This window comes from Halyomorpha halys, unplaced genomic scaffold (genome assembly GCF_000696795.3).
Source record: "Halyomorpha halys isolate HHAL.00 unplaced genomic scaffold, Hhal_1.1 Scaffold42.1, whole genome shotgun sequence".
NCBI lineage: Eukaryota > Metazoa > Arthropoda > Insecta > Hemiptera > Pentatomidae > Halyomorpha > Halyomorpha halys.
This window is the reverse complement of record NW_027114384.1, coordinates 795,215-813,833: the sequence shown is the minus strand read 5'-3', so window position 1 is coordinate 813,833 and position 18,619 is coordinate 795,215. Positions and strand designations below refer to the sequence as shown.

Below are 18,619 nucleotides of genomic sequence, written 5' to 3'. Positions count from 1 at the left end.
TAAAGTAAAGGAGCATTAAAACTAAAGAGCAACTAAAGAATACAATAAAATAAAATGACATGAAGTGGCTACTGTTACAAGATTCTCAGATCTTGTAAAATCAATGATTTTATTGAATAAAAAATTTCCCGCCATCTACATCTCATAAAAAATCATCTGAGTTCTATTATGAAATGGAAATCCTTTTGTCTTGAAAGAAAATGAACAGATTATATTTAAGAGATTCTTTAACATATAATTTCCTATATAACTTGCGAAAAAGTCATTGGAAAATTTTATATTGTGATTACCTTACATAATTTTTGTTTAAAAAAGTATTTGTAATCAAGAAGGAAACAGTTAAGAAGTTTTTCACTTCTTATTCCCCATTGTGCACAACCACACTGGATGTTGAAAATTTGGAAAGATCAGTACTATTAAGATTGATAGTAATGATCTTTCCAAATTCAGAGTCCTAAAAGAGCTAAGTTCAGACCACTATATTAAACCCTCAAACCTCTCGAAGAGAAATCCTTTCTCACATCCAACAATGTGATACATGATATATATAACATAATAAAGATAATTCATATAACCTAAATTCATAGAGAATGGTCCTATTAACATGCAACGATTCATAGGTAATTGCAGATGTGTTACATACTAATACAGCAGAATTTAGGGTCAAACACTTTAATGGTTACAGTAATTTAAAAACAGTTTAAGCTTAGGAATTATGCAGTTAAGGAATTGTATAGTTGACAATCAATTAACTGTATCATGGAAATTTTTACAAAAACTTCGGAAATATGTGTCCATCCAATGATATACTTACATCTAATGTAACGAGTCTCATTAATTTATACTTATAAACCTTGATAACAAATCTTGGGTTGTTATTAATACAATGGGCTTTTAACATAAACTTCTGAAGTATAATTTTTTTTCAATTGCTGAAAATTTTCAACAGAATTTTATGGCTATTAAAATAAGTCACAACTGGAAAATTTTTATAAGGGAATGGTGTAAAAAATGAGTATATTTATTATTTTTAAAAAACCAGCCCTCATACCTAAAATAATTTTCTTCAAAAGTTTCTTCAAGATTTGGGATTAAAATAAAAATAGAGAACAATGATTAATAATTTATTTTCTAATAGTGGGTATAAACTAGTTCACTGGTAGTTCTAGTTTTATACTTTTTTAAGACAAATGCTAAATGACATGCAAGCACATGTTTACATATAACACCTACTTGATTTTTTTTAACACCCGCTTTAAACATTGGGCATTCACAAAAATTGATGTGTGGATATATTGTGTAAAATCCATTGGCTCCTTGTACCTGAAACACATATATAACATTAAAAAAAAAAAATCATAGGTGCCCCAACCCATGAATGGTCAAGGGCGCAATACTTTGTAACGAAGTGCTGTTACTTTAACAACGGTTATGCAAGGAGGTGATTCAGTCATAATCACGCTCGACCGCCATATTTTTACCCAATTAAGGGTACCCACTTTATGAGGCTGGGTGGACCCCAGATGGCTCCTAAACCCACAGGGCTGACTCAACGAATACAGATAATAATTATCTGCCACAGCCGGATTCGAACCCGGGTCCTTGGAGTTAAGAGTCCATTGCCATATCAATGAGCTACCCACTCTCACATAAATAACGTTAAAATTGTAAAATTTTATTAAATTAAGAATTGATTTTAAAAAACATGTCCTAAAAATAATCCAATTAAATGAAGACGTTTTGTTACTGAGTGGATCAATACTCCTTTAAAAAGTTGTACAAGTTCCGGAGTTATGATAAAAAACATATTTTTTTAAATTTAATAAGAGAACATTTCTGGCCTCGTTAATCTTACTGTACATAATAAATGTAAGTAAATAAAGACTTAAAATATTTGCAAAATTATAATATATTTAAATAATTAACATTTGTTTTTATTAAATAATTTAAAATATATTAAATAAAAATCATATTTAAATCACTCACAGAAAAGTAAGTTCTATCTGTTTTTGAGATGGTCAATAGTTCAATGCATTCTTTGTCAATCAAATCTAATGCTTTGAATAGTGTCTGGTCAAATATCTGGTACAATACTGTAATATCTTCATCTGCAACTAAAAGTTTAAAAAATCATTAATAATAAATATTACAAATGAAAGATTAACCTAAACCTCTTAGAAGTTGAAATAATTCTACATTTTCATGGTAGTGACGAACTGTAGCATAAATTTATCCCAAAATCAGATTTTCGATAAGTATTCATCTAATTCCTTATCAGCATAAAAAATTTAGTAGGATTCTAAGTCAAAATTTATCAGTTTCAAAGATTAAGAGGGTTTATTATAATTAAAATATATTATTTTAAGCGTGCAGAAATGAAAAAATAGGGTAACTATTATCTGATAGAAACAAGTATCTTTCTTGGCAAAAATTAACCAGTATGATTTACAAATATATATGTTAACAGCCCAAATTTGTAGCTCCAAAGTAAAAATCATTTCTCATAGTTATCCAAGCCTGAATAAAGTATGTTATCCATTTTAAACTTATTCTTAACTAACAATTAAATATCACAAGGCATTATTCATTTTTGTCTTTGTTTTTTGGAACATAAAAATATCGAATCAAATCATTAAATCAATGTTTATAGGAAACATTTAGATGCTAAAATAATAATTCCTCTATTAGTTTTTGAAAAATATAATTTAAATTACAGCAAAAACTCATTATTGAATATAGTACCCCTTCAATTTGACTCATATTTTCAGACTTAAATAGTGTTCTGGCCAGTTTTCTGATGACAATATTTAAATAAAAGGCAAAAAACAACTGCGACTATAAGGGCAAAATTCAATGAGTAAATGAACAAAACACATATATAAATTAATATAACTTACTTTCATTATTATTATCAATTATTTTTTTACAAACAGCATCCAATATAATAGTTTTCAGGCCACCTCCACAAGAATTATAAATAACTTCCATTTAAAGTTTTTTAAACCATCAAAACATAATCATATAATCAAAACACGCACAAAGAGAAATACAATCATTAATAATATATGATAAAAACCTATAACTAAGGGATACAAATTATGAACAAATATTTCTATATAAGTCTGTTTCAAATTTGGCGCAAAAAATTTCCTTATCGTTCAAGAACTTATGACCAAAGCAGTCGGAAACAATAAATTTTAGAACAGCGAAATTTTCTATTAAAATAAAATGTTTGTTAATTCTGCCGATTGTTCCGACCATAAAATTACCGCGCACGACCTTGAAAATGCCCGTTTTATTCGACAAATTCCTGCCACTTTACCCGCTCTTGGAGAATCGGTTACGTCAATATACATGTACTTTATGATTTTTATAGTCATGGTTGTACTTTCACACTAGATCTGGCATGTTAGTTTATAGTACAAGTAATTTCAGTGAAATAATAGTCGCTTTAACTGTCACACGGGTACACCTTGACACTGAACTATCACAACATATTAACCTTACTAAATGTGAGGACAATAAATGGGAAAACAGTATCTTATATATTTACTATAAAAATTAAAATTATATTAGCCCTAGACTCCCAAAATAATCCACTCCGGGCCCTAAAAAAATATCCACCTGAGGCTCCAAGAAACACTGTAGAATCTTTGACAGAGAACTGTCGCATCTTATAACACAATCTTTACATACAACTTATAAAGTTCTACTATGGTCCCTGTTATTTATCTACAGTGATAGTTGTTTATTGAATTTAATCATAAGTTTTTATCATTCATTCACCAATTTGAACTTACATAGATTAACAATAGGAGGCATGACGGGTGATGGTTCCATTCCATCAAAATGGATGGGTTTGAATTAGAACTTTTGGGCTTGATTCGCATTTGGGACAATCAATATTTATTTTTCCGTGGTCTTAGAAATGATGCTTGGCACTCCCATTTCGGTAAATGCGTAGCGATAACCGTGAGAGGTTGCAAAAAAGAACAACTATACCCATTTGCTGCAGTAGTTCCACCGCCAGTAAGTACGTAACAAGTATAGAAACTAGCAGTGACAAGGTCTGACCGTTGTAATATCACTTCCTCTACAGATATCTATCATGAGAAGAAGCACCTTTAAATCATGCTAGGAAACGATTTTTTAAAAAAGAATTTTCCGCTAATGTAATTTCTCTTGAACTAGATTTCTTTAAAAAAGTTTTTCCATTCTTCTCTATTCACAGCTTGCACATGCCTGATACCATGTCCCACTAAACTTTCGCCCAACTCATCTTTCCATCTCACTCTTGGTCTTCCTTTTTTCCTTCTTTTTTCTACTTCCCATTAAATAGTTATGTATGGTATAACATCCGCAGATATTTTTTTAACAAATCCAAACCGATATTGTCTTTTTCTTCCATGATTGAAATTATATCCTTTTCTTTTTTACACCCATTAGCTCTCATATTCATTCATTTTTTTTTTTCTTTTCACCTATAGATTATCTTGTCACTCTTCACTGAAAATTCATTTCAATTTGGAAGTAATGACCCGTATTTCCGAGGTTTATATAGTTATAGACTCAAACACAAACTTTTATAATTATGAGAGATAGTTGACCGTGGATGATAAATGAGGAGAAGATGGTTGGGGGTGCGGTCAATGAAACACAAATAAGTATGACTAACTTATTTTAATGTGCCGACGTTTCGGCTAGAGTTTCTAGCCTTCTTCAGGGCTAAAAACAAAACAAGATAACAACCACAGTAAGTATAGAAAAATAAAAAATATAAAAGAAAGTATAAACAAAATAATTTTACACATACAATGTTTTTATAGACACAAACTTTTATATTGACCTCTTGGTACTGAACTGTATACTTGAGTTTCACAGGACAGAATTAACATTGCAGTTAATTGCATCTTTTTTCTTTGTTAATATCACTGATGGATTTTCCTTCAGTATTAATGAACTCCGCATTTTTATTAAGACACGGTACTTTGAATTGACAGATTGATATAAATCGTTACAAATATCACTTTGGAATGTATCGATACTTCGGAATATGTAAGGTTTGTTCCAACAACCACTTTGACTGTTGGAAACTGTACAGAGCATGCGCAGTACAGAGCTTTGCTTCCAAAAACCTGTACTGCGCATGGTCAGCACAGTTATAGACTGTCAGAAGCAGTTGTTAGAACAGAACTGTAAAGTATCGAAACGTCCCCACGATCAGCGCAGTAGTGAAGTTTGACAAGTCTGAACGTGTTCAACCTAAAGTTAAGTAAAAACTTGTTATTGTGGTGTCAATTGTATTGATGTCAAGAAGGAAGCGTAAGAAGGTTTTGTAGTATAACCAAAGGTAAGTTATATACAAATTTCATTGTTTTAAATAGTGCGGTTGTAGACTGGCCACGTGCCTTGAGGTTAACTTTTATAACAATAAATTTATTCTTACATTATTTGACCATTTGTACCGATATATTATTTGTGCTAATATTCACCATGAAATGATTTATTTTCAGATTTAAATGTCTATTATAAGCTCAAGTAGGGAGTGTAATACTCCTGGATCTTCTCAAAAAGTTGTAAGATTTAAGTTAAATTATAACTTAAAGTCATCACTCCTTAGGTTTGCAAATGATAAAGATAGTAATTTATATGAAGAATTATTGTGTCATATTAGAAATGTGGGACAAGAAATTAGGGTGAGTTTTATTAATTATTACTTTAAATTGTTTTTAGTTTAATAATATGGTTCCTCTAAATGTGGTCTTATGAATACTCTTGTTTCAGGATGATGACTTAACTCAGTTATTAAAAGAAGCACGAGGTTGCATTTCAATCATTGATGGAAACTTTAGGCTATTTGTTCAAGTTGTCTTGGTATGTATGCTTATGTTTGTGCATGTTTTTAAATTGTCCCTAGCATGTTAATGGTTAAGTGATGTCGATTTGGGTATTATCTATTTTTAGTTTGAGTTAAAGAGAAAAATACCATTCCTTATTTTCATTTTGTATATGTTTTCTCAACTTGTTGACAAAGTCTGTATATTGTGCTTCAAAAGCAAATTATATGCATTAACCATTACATCATTGAATGTAAGAACCATTATGTTCTGATTGATTTAACATAAGTTAATTGTGTGAGTATATAGAAAAGATAAACCAATACGTATGTATTTCCTTTTGATAGGCAGTTAATTCTGTAACTTTTTTTTTATAATCATAATGTTCATTTGGGTCAACTTGGTTCAATAAGATGTTTCTTGTATAAATAAACCTCTAATATGTCAGTTGCTATTTTATTAAAGTTTTGTTTTAAATAAAACATCAAAATCATCATATTAGCAAACATATAAAATGTTTCATAAAAACATTTTTTCCACTTATTGAACTTGTTCAATATGGTGCAATCAATCATTAAGGGTGATGTTAACCCTGTTGAATGATCTGTGCTTATAAATATAAGATTATAATTATATTCAAGAGTTCATGTATAATGTTAAGGTTTGGTGTTCTCTTTGGTTTGAAGAAGAACTGTTAACCATTTTATTGTTCTGTGATGTAAATATAAGATCTTGGATTTTGTGTGGACTCTATACATTTCCTGTAATTATTGAAGGGAAAAAGTGTTATAAGTTAACTCAATTCTGAAATCAGTTAAGGGATATACCCATCCATTATAGCACTTCGGTGTCCATAAAGAATGCTGTTAGGTCATAGATCAGACACCTTAAGCTGTGTACTTTCCAGGTACATTCATGGTTTATTGGTATTGATTTTTTTTTTTTTTTTTAAGTGTACATATTTCAGTGGATATTTATCATAATTGGTTGTGTTAGTATTTGGTTATGGACTAATTTTATACTATAAATTTACTTTATGGTATAGATCTTGTTGGATGTATCATTAAAAGAAGAAGACACACAGTAAGTGCGTATATTTAACATGGATTAGGTACATGTTATATAACATGATTTATATTATTTGCTTATGGGGAATAAACAAAACAATATACAACCATGGTCATTAAAATGAAACTGGGAATAAATAAAGACGCCATAAACCCTTGTTATTACAAACTGCTTATATTGAACCAAAATCGAATCCCCTAAGAAAAATACATTGATTTTATTTTGGCACTTTGATTATACTGATCTAATTCTATAAATATGAACTGCAAACTACTTTTAGACCAATAGTAAGAAATAACTCTGTTGTAGTGAATAACTTCGTCCGATTCCCAACTTATTTCTAGCTTAGCTCTTGGTGGGCAATCAGCCTAAAAGTTTATGAATGATTGCCTCAAGCAGGTTAGAATTTTTAATTTCTTCAAAAACTTTGAAAAATCATTTTTTAATTATTGTCACATAATGATCACTTTGTCACTGTGTACATAAACACACATAAAGGTTTTTTGTTTTGTTTTGGTTGGTTCCCGAAACAGCCATCTCCACACCTTGTCTTGGGTTATTGCTTTTCAGTTTGCTGCATGCTGCTCTTTCACATCTTTGCTGATTCTCTCAATCCATCTGGTTTATGGCCTCCCGGATGGTCTCTTAGCAATTATACTGACATTCATTGTTGTGTAGAGGCGTCCTGATGGATTGCTTCAAGCCACATGTCTTGCCCATCTTAATCTCTTTGCCTTCATATCATGAGGTATTGACTGGCCAGTCTCTGCAAGCAGTTCCCTGTTACTTCTCCTGCATGTGTTAAGGCTCTGATCCCAGATTACTCCTGTAATTATATGGAGGACTTTTCATTTAAATCCCTCTATTCTGCTTTCTAAGGTACTTGTTAGAGTCCAGGTATGTATTGAATATATTGTCCATATAAAACGATCTTTTAGTATTACAGTATTTTATGTTGGGTACCGTGATCGCTGCTTTAAACTCACAAAATTTGACTATTCCCTGTAGTTTAGTATAACAAAGTTCTATTAAATTTTACTTAAAACTTCTTTATTTCAATCTAAAATTAAGTCTATTTTGATCTGCATCTTATATTACAATTTTATGTTTTATGTTAAGTTTGTTCGTATTGAAAATACTTTTGTTCAAGTATAATCATTTGTTTCATATGTAAATAATTAATTATTAAACAATTACATTAAAAAAATAAGAACTTACAGATAAATTTAATTTTTTTATATTTATTCTTCTGTTTTTCACTATCCTGATGAAGGTCTTATAATAAAGTTAAATTATTGGTATAGATTAAAAATGAGTATACACTTATTTTGTTTTCTTCTTTGACCATACCCCCTAAACAAAATTTAGACTGTAATGAGAAATATACATTATGATAATTGGTTATAAGTTATTCAGATCATCTATTTCTTTTAACAGATTTTACGATGGACTCATCGTTCAGAAGAAGTCATTCAGGAATATCAAGGATTTTTGCAAGATCTGTGCTCAGCACACACGTACTATACGAAAGTAGTATTAGACCACCTGACGAGTTCTTTTAAATCAGGTAAATACTAATTATTGAACACACTTATAGGTGTTGATTTTTCCATTTATGTTTATTTTTTATTATTAGAGATTTCTTTTTTAGATCAGTATGACTGGATCGATAACTCCCCATCCGATAAAAGCATAAAATGTTTCAACAAGTTACACCAAGTTATTCAATCAATTATAGCTGTTATCCCTATGTAAGTTAACACGTAATACTATTTAATTATATCATTCCAAATTCTTATTGATTTTTAACTTAACACTTCAAATTATTTTTAGGTCAAGGGAATTGCTTCTAAACTCTGTCAACAACAACTTTCCTTTCGTGAAAAAACCTGCTAAGGAACAACAAAGCTATGTTTATAATGTTCTTCAAATTTCTCAATATGAACCATCATTACACTCTGAATTATTATCTGCCATCATAAACAAGTTAGTTATCATTTATCAAATCATTTTTTTAATATTCATGTTAAAATTGATGTACACTGATTAAAAAAAAGTATATAATCATTAAATACTTCATGGTGGTGACTTCCATGAAATACCAAAATTGAGCTTTCAAATAGAGCTGGCATTATTTTTGCAGAAGACATTCAACCACTGTTGTTTGGCATTAATGAGACATAACCTATGAAAGTAACCTTTCTTATCAGTTCTATGTTCGATTACTCATTCACATTAATATTACTTTGTAAATCTTTCTGCGGTAAGAAAATTGTTAATGATCAACCTTAGTAATTATTGAAATTCATTTTCAAATCCACATTGTACTTTTCATCAGAAGTCTCTTTAGAAATTTTTAAAAGCTAATAAAAAAATTTTAAAATTCAACATCTTGAAATCTTTAAGTCAATAAAATTTTAATTTCATGAATGGGGAACGTTTAGCACATTGATATAGTTCTTATTCAGTTCAAAATTTAGTTGCTGTTTTTTTTTTTTTTTTTTTTTTTTTTATTAATAAGAATTTTAATAAGTATTTTGAATACTACAATTTTCTTCAAATTAAATTAAAGTAACTAAATGTCCCATAGGTTTTTCTTTATTTTTTTTTAACTTCATCTTAACATATTTGAAATTACTTTAGTTACATTTTTGAAGATAATGAGTTTTGATATTGTTTTAAGCATAAAGTATAAATGTATCTTATTACTATAATTTAGTTTTTATTTTTAGATAGGAATGGTGACTTAGACTATTCCATTTCAGTACTTATAGACAAAGTCTATTTAACCCTAATTTTTGTTTTAAAATTTCTTTTCCCTTTATCTAAAGGCTAGCTGCCGTAAGAGTGTCAACATTCTTTAAATGAATTCCCTGGGTTAATCCCAGGTGGCAAGAAATATTTCCCTCCCATCCTGGTTCGATCAGAACTGGAATCTTACCTGGAAATTATTGAAGATTCCAGGAATGTTTGGGTATGATATCATGGATGTTTGGTCTGTGGACTACCTCGACTTGTATTTGTTAAGGTACGAAGTTTTAATTGATATAAAACAGAGCCATTAAAATTTAGCATATTTATCATATGGCTAATTTTTTATAAGAATTGCTTTTTAAATATAATATTACAAAAGTACTTTGGTTAATCTTGATGGGATCACTAATTATTACTAATGTAAGCGCACAACATAAGTCTAAACAACGTAAATATTGGTTTTACTAAATTTTAAGAATATTATTGTTATAAATATAAAGAAATAAAAATATCTTTCACAATCCTCCTTAAACTTCTTGAAATGGAGATTAGCAGGTGAATATTAATTGGATAATTCTTGTTTTTTTAGGATGGTTACATTAGATGTTCATTTACCAAAGTCTGGACTTGAATGTGAAGGAAACAATGACACAATGGAAGTTGATGGAGTTTTCCCATTAGATAAAGTTTCACCTGATTCTGAACCCTCGGTAGCTGAAAGCTTAGACCTTTGCCTTCTGTTACTTTTTAAATATCTAACATTGGAGTGCCATAACGAAGATGGAACTCTGATATGGGATAAAACAAAGTCACTTTATTCTGATTTATGTAAGGTAAGTCCTAGGTTGGTCAAGCCATTTCATAATAATCTATTTTATATCCATACAATTGATGTTAGGTATCATCGAGTTTATTTCCTATATCTATATATTTAAAATTTTCCCCACATTGTTTCAATATTGCAATATATCTATTATATTATTGATAATAATATATCTATTATATGAAGTTCAATAGATACATTGCAATTATTTTTCTCTTAATTGGCTTAAAAAATAAATTAAAAACATTATGTAGTTCATGCCTCTTAGTATGCTTATTAATTGATATAGATTATTTAGAGATACCTAGTACCTCTAAGGATTCTTCTGAGATTGTATAAGTTTATAATTTATGGGGAAATCGCTTTTAAAACCAGCTCATTCCACTTCAAATATTTTACAGAAGAAACTAAAAATATATGATCGTACCACTTTTGACCTGAGTGATTACATAAGAGTTTTCTCATGCATTGTGGGCAAAACTACTTATTTAGCTGATAAATTTCCAATATCCTCCATAATAACAAACTGATTAGATAATTCATGTTTAAATATGACGGAACAAGTTATGATATGATAGTCTCCGTGCTTAGTACCAATGCTCAAAGTCAACATTGTTATTGGATCTTTCAAATTAGTTGAGACTCAGCATCCAGACGATCACCTGAAATATTTTCTTTTTTAAATAAAAGCAAATTGATTGTGAAAATTGGAAATTGATTGTGAAAATTGGAAATTTGGTTGTGACGTTTGAATTTAAAACCTGTTCTGGAGAAATATATGGTAAAAAAAAAAAAAAAGTTTCATTTTAATTAATGTATTATATTGTTTAATATGCCATTCTGAAAGATCGATATAAGTTATCAGAATTAAAAAAAAAATTAAAAATTTTTTTTTAATGTTGAGGTAAAACTTCTTACTTACGCCAATTCTAATAGCGGTCTTCTGAAAACTAAGCATCATTAACCCATACTCTACTTGTCAATAAGACAAATCAATATTGTCAAGAATACATCTAATTGACATAGCCTTCGTGTAAATCCTTTGGAAACCTTTCGCCAGATTGTTTTTACAATTTATGTTCTACATTCAAAATAACCTTAGAATTTAGTGCTATTTAGACAATTTCTGAAGGAGTTTGTCCTTCTATGTAAGGGATGTTACCTACTGTACAATGGCGCCATCCCAAGAATCAACATCTAAGGCTGCAAGGTTCTTACCAGAACTGGTAGCCGAGGCTGTAGAGTCCTAAAGGAAGGCGCTGCAGAAGGGAAAAATAAAGACTACAGACCTAGGAATTCACTTATTCCTAAGAGACCAAAGAGGGTTTAATGTAAATCCAAAAAGTTATGCCAAGACTCCGAGTGGATAAAGGGTTGCGATAGTGCCACATCACTATCTGCTGATCCAATTGTCTCACGAGCAGTACGAGGCACTTAAAAAGATGTATTTACTGATTAATCCGACGAGACGACCTCCCATTATTTAGTGGTACCTTGGAATTCATTTATTCCTAAGAGACCAAAGAGGGTTAAATGTAAATCCTAAAAGTTATGCCAAGACTCCGAGTGGATAAAGGGTTGCGATAGTGCGACATCACTATCTGCTGATCCAATTGTCCCACGAGCAGTACAAGGCACTTAAAAAGATGTATTTACTGATAAATCAGACGAGATGATCTCCCATTATTTAGTGGTGTGAGTGGTACCTAGGAATTCACTTATTCCTAAGAGACCCAAGAGGGTTAAATGTAAATCCAAAAATTTATGCCAAGACTCTGAGTGGATAAAGGGTTGCGATAGTGCGACATCACTATCTGCTGATCCAATTGTCCCACGAGCAGTATAAGGCACTTAAAAAGATGTATTTACAGATAAATCAGACGAGACGACCTCCCATTATTTAGTGGTATGAGTGGTACCTAGGAATTCACTTATTCCTAAGAGACCAAAGAGGGTTTAATGTAAATCCAAAAATTTATGCTGAGACTCCGAGTGGATAAAGGGTTGCGATAGTGCCACATCACTATCTGCTGATCCAATTGTCCCATGAGCAGTACAAGGCACTTAAAAAGATATATTTACTGATAAATCAGATGAGACGACCTCCCATTATTTAGTGGTATCGCTAAAAAATGGGTGGCTGTCCTCTGACTAAGCAAAAGTTTTCCTTGATATTGTCATTATAGAAGGCGTTCATTCTGGTGATATCAAGGAACTTAAAAATATATATAAGTGGGATCATACTACTCCAGTAAGAGGATAACTAACCTAAGAGGCTTTGAATGCAGAACTTCCTAATAGGAGGAATTAGCATTTGGAGAGACCAATCTCAAAACCTTGAAAGGTTAAGATATGCTGGTAGGTAGTAATCTCTGTAAATGAACCTTCCATCAAAAAGCTGGTTACTAACCAAGTTTATATAGGAAGGAAACAGGCTCATGTCTCATGACAGGGTTCATTAGCATCCTAGAGATCCAATGTTAAGGAAGGGCATGTTGGCAAAGTCTGGTTGGGGGAGGTGAAAACCAAAGGCCCAGCGGAAGCTGAGTCCTCCAGAGATGGAACCTCAACACAGGCACTGTCTGGAGCCCCGTCCTCAAGCATATAAATTTAACAAATGATTAATCTTCATCACTGCATTTTCAGTATGTGGAATGCTGCAACAGTACATTAATGATAGAAATATCGACATTTTAATTCAAGAACCTTACCTGTTTGAAGGCAGGGGTCAAGAACTGGGAATACCTGGATACATTTCTATTTCTGTACCCTTGAATCTCTGAGCCTGCACTGTTTATAAATGAAAGTTAAAATTGCAGCCCTTTGGCAATTTTTTCCAGAGACTCGTAGCAGCATAATTTCCCCACAATGCCCCCTTGTGTTAGGCAGATAAACGCATTCTGTCTGAATGATCAAGGTCTGGTGTAAAGGCAGGTATTTCTTGGTTACTAATGCCTGCCGTGTGGAGAACAACCTTCTAGAGATGGACTAAAGAAATTATTGAAAACAGGGGACGCAAAATATTAGGAAGCAGCACTGGACACTAATTTTCACCATAAATCTGGTGCAGCACCAACAACAGTTTGAAAGGTGAGTCAACTCTAGAGTTTATCAATAATTATGCTCTTGACATTCTGAACAGAGGGAACAAGTACACCTTCTGTGTACTTCGGATCGGTCGGACGGAGACGGATCAGAAGTTACAGATATCACTGTAGCGAAACTTAGTTTTAATAAGAACATAAAATGCTTTTAATGAGACATGATCTACTCTTACAGTATGTATAATGTAATATGTGTGTATGGGAATCTCAAACTAACTGGCTGAGACTCTTACTATGCACATCTTAATGGAACTATCAGATGCTGTCCGTAGGTATTTCATAATACTTAGTATTAGGAATATTTTGTACAGTTCAGTACAAAAAACTTTAGTGTACTAATCAAACATGATATTTAGGCTCTATATTAAAGGCATTAAGTCTAGTATCCTTTATGCCATCATGTTACTATAAGCAGATTCGGAATTCAACTGGAGAAGCTATAAAGATAATTGCCCTGCTTGACCCAGAGAGGTATAGCCTTGAGCATTTTGCTCATGATGGGAAATAAACATCTATATTTTCCTAGTATTGCATCTGTTTTGTTTATACTTTAGTCTACCTTCCGCTAACCTTTTGATGTGATTGCGACTTGTTTATGTTACTCCCTGCTCATAATCTATTCAGTTTTGCTCTGGCCTCCTCGCAACAATAAGACAGAGCATTTCTCTCATCAATGCTCTCCTAACATGTCGTATTTTTTTCTCATGTGAGGAATTCGCTCACCGGGACGCCTCCTGTGTATCTTATTTTAAATCATGTACTCAGCCAAGAAGGTCTTAGATCTTTTATGTAATCTGGATCTTCAGCCCCTGATAGAAGAGCTACAATTCACAGTTTCAATTTCAAATTGCATTGGAAGTAATCGTAAAGATTTCTATTCTGGATTTTCTTTTTAGGAAGTCTGATAATTCAATTTCTATAAATTTTTTGAGGCTAAATACTTCCAAAAATTTAATATAGCTTATTCTATATTTTTCTTTTCAGTTATACGTTTCAAGACTATTGTCCCATATTCATGACATATGACATGGATGAGTATTGTTAAAGTGAATTATTATTTGTAGGATCATTAAGTTTTTTAACCCCAAAAATTTATAGTAAAGATTTTTGTCATCATCACATCCAGTTATATAAAAGCAAAAAAGTACAAACCGTCTACAACGAGATAAATGCTCATGGGACACCTCTTTGGGGACAAAAAGTAGGATACTCCTGCCGATTTAATCCATTCCTTCCCAGAACTTTTTTGGTTGAGGGAAGTTATTTTTCGCATTTTCATTGACACCGTATAACATGGTATACAAACAAAAAAATTATAATTAATGCAGGAAATGAGATAAGTACTGTTACAAAAATGATAGAAACTAAATTAATATGAACTAAAACTAAATTAAATATAAACTAAAGAACTAGTAATTTTAGAAATCTAGGAATCATTAAAAAAAATCATTTTCAGCTTGACTTGAAATAGTATAATAAAAACCTTATTAATATTATTTTCATTTGAAAATTGCTTTCATTCAAATTTTAAAAAAACAACATTGTTATTGTAAAGCCCCATAAAATTATGAATAATTTTATGATTATAGATGTGTCATCATAATGTAGATGTAGATGTAGATTAAGTACAATGTGTTGGAAGAGTATGAGATAGCCTTATTCTTATGTCTGTTTTATTATTTATTGTGTTATTTTGATTTTCAGTTATCTTATGGCTTCTTAAAGACAAAATACCTTTGCATTCTTGTTAAACAATAGTTAGTACCTTTCAACTAATGGGCTGGCGAATTCTTATGAATTATAATTCTCTTGACCAAAGTTCTTATTATTAGCATGCTACTTTATTTCAATTTTATCATACCATACATAATATTTAGGATTTCTGTAGAAAACAACCTTAGCTGAATATAGAAATTCCGAAAAGTGAATAAATAATTATAATAGGTCAAACTGTGATAATAGTTATTGACTAGTGATAAAATTTGACGAAGGCATAATAGCCTGCAATAGTGTGAACAAGTTGATAGATTCTTGAGAATGGCCGAAAAGTAGGAGTTTAAATATAATATACATATATATGAGACTATATATATATATATTTTTTTTTTTTTTGTTATAACTAATAAACAAACCTGTCTCAAATAAGATTTTTTGTTATATATAATAAAGTATGTTAATGTTAATATTTATCAATTTTTTTTCTTTTCAGATTTTTGAAGACGTTATACTTCCTACTCACGCAACTCATCACGTACAATTTTTGATATTTTATTTCCTCAGTTTTAAAAAACCAACTCTTGGTAGCAATTTTCTTCAAATGTTATGGAAAAAAGTGTCAAATGCAAATGTTGCTCCAGTCATTCGGCAAGCTTCCGTGTGCTACATAGCCAGCCTTCTTACCAGAGCTAAATATATTTCACTTTTGTAAGTTGAATAACATTTTTTTATTTTATTTAATTTATGTTAATATCCTCAATATCATTATTTCAAGGCTTCCTATCTTCTTCCGAAATCTTGTATTTTTTTACTCACTTCCAAAAGCGGTCCTCTTTAATACAAAAACAAATATATTGCCACCTATGTTAGTTAACAATGAATTTATTTTTCTAAACAATGTTAACTAATTGGACATAAATTTATGATCAATATAAAACATCATATACATCTTCATTTTTAATTGACTTCAGTTAGATTTTATAAATATTTTAATGTATTATCCATTTGTAGTTTGCATATACACTGTGGTGTATGAAATTGTTTTATTCTGAGCTAGCAACTGTCTTCTTATTACAGTGATTTTGAGCAGTTTATGATCTTTAAATTAAAACATTATGAAAAAAATATTTTTACGTTTAAAATCACAAAATAATTAAATCATGTCTATGTATATTTAACTATTCTATTTTTTTTTTTTCAAATAACCCTTTTAGAGAGTACAATAAATCAACTTTGGTCATGCTTCCTTCGAGCTCGCACCTTCTTCATTTGAAAGTGCCTGTTCTTACCCTCCTGAGTCTTTTTATCCTTTCTCCAAAACCTGCCTCTTGTATAGTTTTTCGAAATAGTCAAACCTTCAGTTATTATCTCTGTGCTCATGCCGATGTTTTTTTATGACATTTTCCACTTCTTGAAACCAAGTTGGTTTGGATTTGTAATTTCTTAATAGGTCAAAGAGCTGCTTTGTTAGTCTATCCTTGTCAAATCTATGAATAGGTCCATAAAACTGTAGTCTTTGTTTCTTCATAACATCTGTCACTTTTTCAATTTTTAAATATAGTTCTTCATTGGGCCTCAGTTTAAATTCAAAATCACTGTTGGTTTTAGGCCCCAGAATGGTCCTTTCGATTCTTTCCAATTTTTCCAGATCCCCAATTCTATTTAGTTCAAGTGTTTCCGATGCGTAGAGTATTTTGGGTCAAACTACTGTCTGAATTTCGTGTTCCAGGATATAAATTTCTAGTTATATATATTTCTTGTAATCTTATACAATCCTTCCATTTTTCGTACTCTATTGTCTGTTGCTATTTCTTCTTTGGTTTTGTTGGATACTAATTCTCCGAGATATTAAAAGCAATCTGTTTCCAATATTGTGTCGTTATTTATCTCAAGGCACTGTGGTGCATCAGACATGTTCGTCATGAATTGTGTTTTTGCAAAGGATATTTGCAATCCTACTTTCTAAGCTTGGTACTGTAGATGAAAATAAGGATGTTAATATAAATTATATAATATTCCAATTATATGATATTTACTAATCATGCTATTTATTTATTGAATGCATCCAAGTCCACATTAATACATAAAATAATTCATATATAAGAAGATGGTCAGGGTTGCGGTCAAAAGTGAAACAAAAATAGTTTACAACTATTTATTTTCCAACGTTTCGCCCCACTTTGCAGGGCTTCATCAGGGCTAAAAAGATAAGATAGAATGAAATGTTTTTTATTCTTTTCATTGTATCTTATCTTTTTATTTTTATTCCTATCATCGTATCTTATCATAGTTTCATAAATAAAAATAAAAAGATAAGATACAATGAAAAGAATAAAAAACATTTCATTGTCTTATCTTTTTATTTTTATTCCTATCATTGTATCTTATCATAGTTTCATTTTGTATCTTTTTAGCCCTGATAAAGCCCTGCAAAGTGGGGCGAAACGTTGGAAAATAAATAGTTGTAAACTATTTTTGTTTCACTTTTGACCGCAACCCTGACCATCTTCTTATATATCAATTTTTACGGTCAACTAAATATACATATAAATATAAAATAATTTAATTTAATAAGGAAAATATCTATTAATTGTTTCAACTCAAATCAAATCTTTTAACGCTTAGTCACCTCAAACCAGTTAATTATGACAAAAAAATAATATTTACTCCAGCATTTTCATGTAACTTACAACATTTAATAGAATAATGACCTAATTTTAAGTTTTTATTCTCCTTTTTGTATATATTTTCCAATGTCAATAATTTGTTCATGGCAGCAATTCGTATTTAATTTATAAAAAGCAATTTTTGTTAGTTGGTACTTTATGCACTGCCATATTGTTCATCCAATTGTGTTGGATTTTTTTGCTAAATGGTGATGATATTCGTTCTTAGCATCGCCTCGAAGCCACTCCCCCCCCCCCAAATACAATTTTTCAAAGAAATTAAAATTAGAAATTTTTCACCTTGATTGATTTGGAGGATTTTTTTTTTTCATTCCGATAACCATCGTTCATAACTCCTTTGGATTTTATCCAATTTCTATGTTAATAGAACTGTTTGAAAGCTGATTGTCTCCTCTTTTAACCTTCATTAACTGTTACCATTTAAGCTACTATAGTTAACATGTTACCATCTTGTCACTTCATCTATGTATTTACTGATATCAAAGTTACAATAGTGTTTAATTAATGTATAACATCCTCAAATATAGCCATAGTGAAACATTCCCAGATCTGCTAGTTTTTAATATTTTCATTTTCTTCTTTGATGTGAAACATCTACAATAGGGGTATTCATGATGTTGTGTTAAATGT

The 18,619-nt window shown here is 30.7% G+C and overlaps 2 protein-coding genes across 3 annotated transcripts in view; one reads left to right on the top strand and one right to left on the bottom strand.

Annotated features, from left to right (window-relative positions):
• LOC106688425 (zinc finger SWIM domain-containing protein 7 homolog) overlaps nucleotides 1–3,148 on the bottom strand; it is a 4,454-nt gene extending 1,306 nt beyond the window's left edge. The window contains exons 1-3 of one of the 2 annotated variants that reach the window (XM_014432872.3): nucleotides 2,898–3,147; nucleotides 1,987–2,114; nucleotides 1,234–1,323 (exon numbers count right to left, since the gene is read on the bottom strand). In XM_014432872.3, coding sequence (XP_014288358.2) covers nucleotides 1,234–1,323; nucleotides 1,987–2,114; nucleotides 2,898–2,988 — 309 coding nt within the window. In that variant the 5' untranslated portion in view covers nucleotides 2,989–3,147. Of the gene's footprint in view, nucleotides 1–1,111; nucleotides 1,324–1,986; nucleotides 2,115–2,897 lie in introns of those variants that run through there. The other variant, XM_067051577.1, reaches the window with a different exon arrangement.
• A 2,041-nt stretch (nucleotides 3,149–5,189) lies between these two features.
• Nucleotides 5,190–18,619, top strand: part of Tif-IA (RNA polymerase I-specific transcription initiation factor RRN3 homolog Tif-IA) — a gene marked incomplete in the record, with an annotated part of 18,861 nt that continues 5,431 nt past the window's right edge. The window contains 8 exon segments of the mRNA XM_067051573.1: nucleotides 5,190–5,350; nucleotides 5,514–5,696; nucleotides 5,785–5,874; nucleotides 8,343–8,472; nucleotides 8,557–8,656; nucleotides 8,739–8,891; nucleotides 10,249–10,492; nucleotides 15,796–16,010. Of these exon segments, the coding sequence (XP_066907674.1) occupies nucleotides 5,520–5,696; nucleotides 5,785–5,874; nucleotides 8,343–8,472; nucleotides 8,557–8,656; nucleotides 8,739–8,891; nucleotides 10,249–10,492; nucleotides 15,796–16,010 (1,109 nt within the window).